Source organism: Eucalyptus grandis, chromosome 6, assembly GCF_016545825.1.
Source record: "Eucalyptus grandis isolate ANBG69807.140 chromosome 6, ASM1654582v1, whole genome shotgun sequence".
Lineage (NCBI taxonomy): Eukaryota > Viridiplantae > Streptophyta > Magnoliopsida > Myrtales > Myrtaceae > Eucalyptus > Eucalyptus grandis.
The window spans coordinates 1,198,658-1,205,026 of record NC_052617.1 but is presented as its reverse complement, the minus strand read 5'-3'; the positions used below and the strand labels follow the sequence as shown (position 1 = coordinate 1,205,026).

Sequence of the window (6,369 nt, the reverse complement as noted above, 5' to 3'; positions counted from 1 at the left end):
GTATTGATTGAAATGACATGTAATTGACTAGATCGAGATAACGATCTGTGATGTGATTGCTTGGGTGCCTATTGAACTGTGCTAATTTGTAGGTGGAATATGAGGCCGAGGTAAGTCCTCTGACTCATGCGTGTTTAAGCAGCCTGGTCAGCGTATTGGTTTACTAATCGAGTCTTACGGGGGTAGAACTTGCTGAGACGTGGTCTCAATGATTATTGTATAACCATTTCAAGCACCTAGATAGCAGCACCTCCATCTCCTCGTCCCCCTAGGCATTTTGGTGTTCTAGTGGAAGTCACAGAGATGGAGACCCACTTCCCGATTCATCCTCATCTTGAAGGACTGGAGTATGTCTTGGTTCAGTCGACCGTCTGAGTTGACGTGGGAATAGATGCTCTGAGGCCCCACAAGTATCTATTATGGTATCGTGAGTACTCTGATGAGCGAAGGGAGAGTCCCATGCTAGAAACGGATGTGCCTATGTTTGTTCTGGAGGAGGCATTCGGGAAGGGGACAGCTGATCATAAGGATGGATTGGTAGTGGATGCAAAGGACCCGAAGCTCGAGAGCAATACTGAGTTACCTGTATACTCAGCAGCAGGATCCAATTGGAGAATGCTAGAAGAGGAAGAGATAGCCGAGCAAGAGGAGGGACAGGAGGAGGATCAGGAGTGGGAATAGCCAAAGGTGGAGCCTATAGCAAAGGAAGTTGAGAACGAGCCTAAGGTGAATTTTGAAGAAGAAGAGCTCGAGGACGAACCGGAGGAGAACTACTTGTTGGATGCTCCTGATGACGAACTAGAAGAATAAGAGGAGTCGGAGAAGGATGACCTCGAGGAGGATCTTGAGTACGACCCGGATGAGGAGTGAGATCTCATCTTATTTTGCAAACTTTGAGTTTTGATCGGATTTATAGTAGATTAGACTTGTGAATAGTATTGTATCATACTATAGTTTACCTTGTATAAAAGTGTGGTTATGTGTTTTCATGTTGTGAAAATTATTGCCTACTTTTCTATCCTAATGTTTTATTATCTGGGAATTATTGTCTGCTTCCACATGCATATTAAAAAGAAAGGGGTCAGTGATACGTCCTGGACATCGTTTTTAATCGACCAGGTGAAGGATGAACACGCGATCGAGAATCGGGGCGTGACAATTGTCCCAATAAATATGATAATTTCCGAATCCTCAGTGGGTGATAAGTTCAATTGACAATTTTAAGCTCAAAGGGAGAAAAAAAGGAAGACGGCTGTACCATTTGTTTTTTCATCGTTTCTATTGTATGTGTCATTTATACAACTTTTGCATCCAAACGTCATGTGTCTGAAAATGTCCAAACAGCTTGTCTATTTCTTGTGGAGCATCATTTAGTGCGACTAGTACATAATTACTTTAGCTTATATCATGCTGTCTCTAATCGCCATTCTGAATCATGAGTTGTCGGGATCTTTCTGTCCTTTCTTTAAAAAGATTAAAATCCAACTCTAGCAATTATATATATATATATATAAAACAAAGAGAGATAAAATCCAAGGCAAAGCTTTTGACGTAGAAAAGTTGCCAAAAGGACAATTATCTATTTAAACAATAATTTTTCCTTTACTTTAATTACAACGCCAACTCTCCTTTAAATTTTCCGTATAAAATCGTGCCCTATAAAATTCAAATATCTTGTTTTTTCCGCTCTGATTTTTCAGAACTTAATTTTCGATATCTTATGTGAATTTTCATCCCTTTCTTTAAAAAAAATCAATGAAAACACCTGTTCATGAGCGTTTCGTGTCGCACATAAAATTAATAGAACGATGTAAAATCTTCCAATGAATACTCCTTATCTATCACATGCAAAAAAACAGTGACTGGGATTTTAATGAAGACAATGTGCTATATACACATCGTCCTATCATTCCCATGTGAGCTGCAATGAAGCACACGCAACCCTACCTCGAAAACGCAGTCCCGGCTCTGCCGTTTTTGACCAGTAAAGCTCATCTCATCCTGTCCTGCATGTTTTCTATAGCTTATTGAACCACATAATTGAATTGCGCGTTTCACCACTCTATCTCTGGTTTCTTCTTCCCTCATATAATGTTAGGCAGAAGGAGACATCAGATGCCAGAAAATGCAGCTGCGGGATATTAAAGTAACAGGTCAGATTCTACTACTTTGACAAAGTTTGGGATCGATCTTCTAGAAACGAGAGGCTCAATTGAAGGGTCTTTTGTAAGTTATTCATTATCATATATTTGCCATATCCACCAGTCTTCTGAGTTCAGCAGGGGCTCGACTGCGCGTACTTGCACATGGTGAACCCCACCATGTGGAGGCTTGATGGGGAAAACTCTCTGAGTGTACATCTAAGGATATTCAAAGATGGCTGGACTTTGAAAGGTGAAAAGGCAGTTGAATGCTATTGATAATTAAGTGCAATGAACGTGCCAAGGTTCTTTTATTAAATCCACCTACTGCTGGTGCGCTTCCAATGGGGAATGCATCTCTTGTTTTGGAGAATTTACTAAGTGGGTCGGAGGAGAGATAGAGATATAACTTCTTACAATTGGGTCTTGGTTGTTTATGCATGGCTTAACGATATTGAGGTTTCAAGTGGTCCCAAAAATGATGTGTCTTTCTATGGCTAGAGACCGAAGCGAAAATACTGTCTTTATCCTTGTGGCTCACATCGGTGATTATATATGAGGTTTGTGCGGTCTGTAACCCTGATTTTGTGATTCTAAAACCCGCCTAGAATAGCGACGCTTATGTGCTTTCCTCATAAGCCCACACTTTAAGTATTGGGTGTCTTTTGATATGTATTCGGGAAAAAATTTAGATATTATAGTTTAGGAATTAGTGAAATCTAGACTGGAGCATATAAAAGATGACATGTACTCCGCTTGTGGTCTTTACTTCGATTATCTTCAATCATGACATGAGCTAGTTATGACGAATTCTATCTAATATATTTCCTTCTAGAACGGAAATTTGCAGTATGTTAGTTCATGTAATTTTTTTATATTTCCTTCTAGAAAGGAAATTTGCAGTATGTTAGTTCATATAATTTTTTTTTTTATATTTTCTTCTAGAAAGGAAATTTGCAGTATGTTAGTTCATATAATTTTTTTTCTTCAACAATTGAAAAGATTTCACCTGCTTGTCTTGTCCGTTTGCCTTGTTTAGCTGTATATCCTTCATTTAGCAGGACAAGAATGTGCAATTAGGTTCTTATTTTTCTAAGGTAGGGTTATCATTTCTCAAATTTTAGGTCAAATTGTTTTGTTAATAAGAGCAATATATATCATAGTCCCATGTTACCCACATAATTGTAAAACCGTAAAAGTAGATCTTCCCGTGTCAATTAAGCCATAGTTTCAACCTATAGAATTGTTTTTACGGTGATGTGCTATATAGCCATTTTCTAGACGACAAGATGGAAGATGTGACTCAACTATGACTCTGAACACAACACTATAATTATAATACGAAGCGATGACGGTAATGAGAATTTGTTCCTTAGAAGATTGCTTACGACCATTCGTGTCCAATGATTGACGAACAATAGAGAAATTGCAGAAAAACTATCTTAGCCGTAGCCTACAAAGGGATTATATAAGAATAGAAAAGTCTATCTTAGCCCTGGGCCCAAGAGGTTTATTCAAGAATAAAAGAATCATAAGGAATTTTTTTATATAAAAAACGACAAATAATTTGTCCCCATGTTGAAATTACAATTCCAGCAAAATTATGCAAGAGGATCGCTGGCCCTCTATTATAATCACTTCGGTGTATTGGCATGTCCATGAGGCGACCTTGCAAGGCGAAGCTGTCTCTCTTGGGATAGTAATTTAGCAAACCTGCAATATACATATAAAAGCAAGCTATATTAGTCAAACCAACCTAAAAATGCAAAATGTAGCAAAATCATTAAGTTTTTCTTATCCCGAAATTGATTATTCGTGATTTGTAATGCATGTACCTTTTTAAAGCCTCTTCGTTTGTCTCTTGGTTGGACGTGGGGTCGCACACCCCGCTCTCCAAGTTAACCCTAGAGACGGGCTTCTTCAACAATGCCTCACCAGTTTTGACCAGGTCGTTTAGGTTCTTTTTCGTGGCCACATCCACGGATGATAAAACACCACTCAATGTATCATCCTGAAAAATCAAGCCATGAAGATGTGACGATCAATAATTTTCGTCTGGTCTGGGGAATCTTTCATGCGAATATCTGTAGATACTAGATATACCTGGATCCTAAGATAATTGTCTTGGAGGTTTAGGGCTTGAAACACGGCGGAGAGGTGGAAGTCGACCATGTCCGCGCTGGCTTGACTGAAGACGTCGATCAATGGGGAGCCACCGCTGGTCAACCAACCCAGCACTCCCCACTTGGCCGCTTCATGTGCTGTGTATTTCCCCTCAACCTTGCTAGTACCTGTTCCGAGTGAGATAACCAAGAACCTCCGGTAATCCATTGGCTTTATAGCGAAGAAGTCTGAACTCCCTCCCATGATTGTCTTGGTCACCTCTCCCATTGCAACCAATGTCTATACAATGGGAATATCACAGATAATTAGTTTTTGTCACACCTTATTAGAGAACAAACTCTCGGTATTCAAGTCATTTTGTTGCAGAGATTTTAGACTGAACCAATCAAGCTGTCTCGAGCAATTATTGAGATTTCATCTATAAGGAGGCCAATACGATTATATTACCGGATTATTTGCAGCTACGCCCCCATCAATGAGGTTGAATTCTCTCACTTTGCCTGTAAAGTCCTTGGTTTCAAACTTATGGGCTGGGAGATAAGTTGGAGCAGCCGAGGTCGAAATACATATGTCCGAGAGCAAGGCATCCACGCTCGGATCTTTCTTCACCTGGCAAAATTTTGATGAGAATAATGTTTCTTATCCTTGTAAGAGTTCATGGTCTGTATATCCTTAAGACCATAAATAAATTTCAAGAAGATGATGAAGATATGAATGACCTGGTAGCTAGAGAAAATAGTTGGCTGAAGGCTCTTGATATCGAACGTCGGTATCACGATATTTGTCAATGTTTGGTGCAATCTTTTGTCTCCAAGCTCCTCCCTCACGACATCGTGAAGGTATTTTCCATCGTATTTGGGTCCTGCCACGGCTTTAATTATCTTCGTGACCGGTTTGAAGGGGCAACTGCATAGTTTTAGTGACATTTATAAATTTCGATGAGTTAAGAGATAATCAAACCATGAAGAAAGATTAGCAACTCCTTCATGCTTTTCCTTTACCTGTCTTGGGGGAAGATTTTAGGGCAGTGATTGAGGTAGAAGTCTTTGATGTCTTTTGCGGCGAATACAGGGCGGTTGTTTCCATCGGGAGTGGTTAGCATGGCAGTAACGAGGCCGCCAGTGCTTGTTCCAGAAATAACGTCGAAGTAGTCTACAATTCTTGCGTCTTTGCCATCTAGTTTCTGCAAAATTCGTAAAAAAATTTTAGCTCGAGATTGATGTATCATATCTGGATTACATAAAAATCGGTTGCATGTATTTTATATATACAGAAAACAGTCCTGTTCTGTTAAAGTTTGCTCAGAACATGCATGTATAAAACCATTCACTAGCATGCATGCATCACGAGAACTACATGCAAATCATTTAAATTCATAATAAACCCATTGAATTTTGCTTTGTTCACTATAATTGATAAAAACTTTCTTGCTAGGCAAAAATTTCTAAAGATTGTGAAGCATGCGAATTCGCTAACAAAATTGGTGAAATATACTAACAACGGATATGATAAAAGTCATAACGAGCGTTCTCACCTGAAGCTCGGACTCTAGAAAATTAAGAACAGTTCCGGGGATAAGCCCTCTAATCCCACCACCATCAATGCTGAGAACAGTGATCAGATTTCCGTAAGTCGGAGGCTGAAGGGGTATGCTCATTGTTCGTTCCATTTGCAAATCGAGGTGAAAAAAATGAAACAAAAGGAAGTACTAACAGTATGTACCCTTGGTTCCTTTGGGTGTTGTTAGAGAGAGGGAAAAGAGGAAATCTTTTGAGCAAGTGTATCAAGTTTGGAGAAATAGCTAGTTTGCGGGATGGCTTTACAATGCATGAGTCATGCGTATTTATTGTCTCTCATTCCCTCCCATTTTCCACTGTGTTTCATGAAACGCTACGACTCAACTTTGACCGGAATCGGCCGAAGTTGCTTGGAATTGTTTATGTTCGACCCTAGACTGTTCAAGTTTGCGGGACCATGTTGAAAAGTCTAGATTTAAAAAGATTCCGTCGATATGATAATGTATTGGCTTTCAATGAGGATCGGAATTAGGTCTATCTTCTTATCAGTCTTCAGTCACCAATGCACGCGGCGAAATTTTGGTGAG

At 39.5% G+C, this 6,369-nt stretch overlaps 1 protein-coding gene across 1 annotated transcript; it reads right to left on the bottom strand.

The window, feature by feature from the left end:
- Window positions 1-3,616: 3,616 nt before the first annotated feature.
- LOC104447923 (patatin-like protein 2) lies at window positions 3,617-6,099 on the bottom strand. Its single transcript, XM_010061668.3, has 7 exons — window positions 5,800-6,099; window positions 5,267-5,448; window positions 4,985-5,171; window positions 4,713-4,874; window positions 4,245-4,544; window positions 3,977-4,152; window positions 3,617-3,854 (listed from the first exon to the last, which is right to left on the bottom strand). The coding sequence occupies exons 1-7, from the start codon at window positions 5,932-5,934 to the stop codon at window positions 3,776-3,778; spliced, it is 1,221 nt and encodes a 406-aa protein (XP_010059970.2). The 5' UTR covers window positions 5,935-6,099; the 3' UTR covers window positions 3,617-3,775.
- Between the last annotated feature and the right edge of the window lie 270 nt (window positions 6,100-6,369).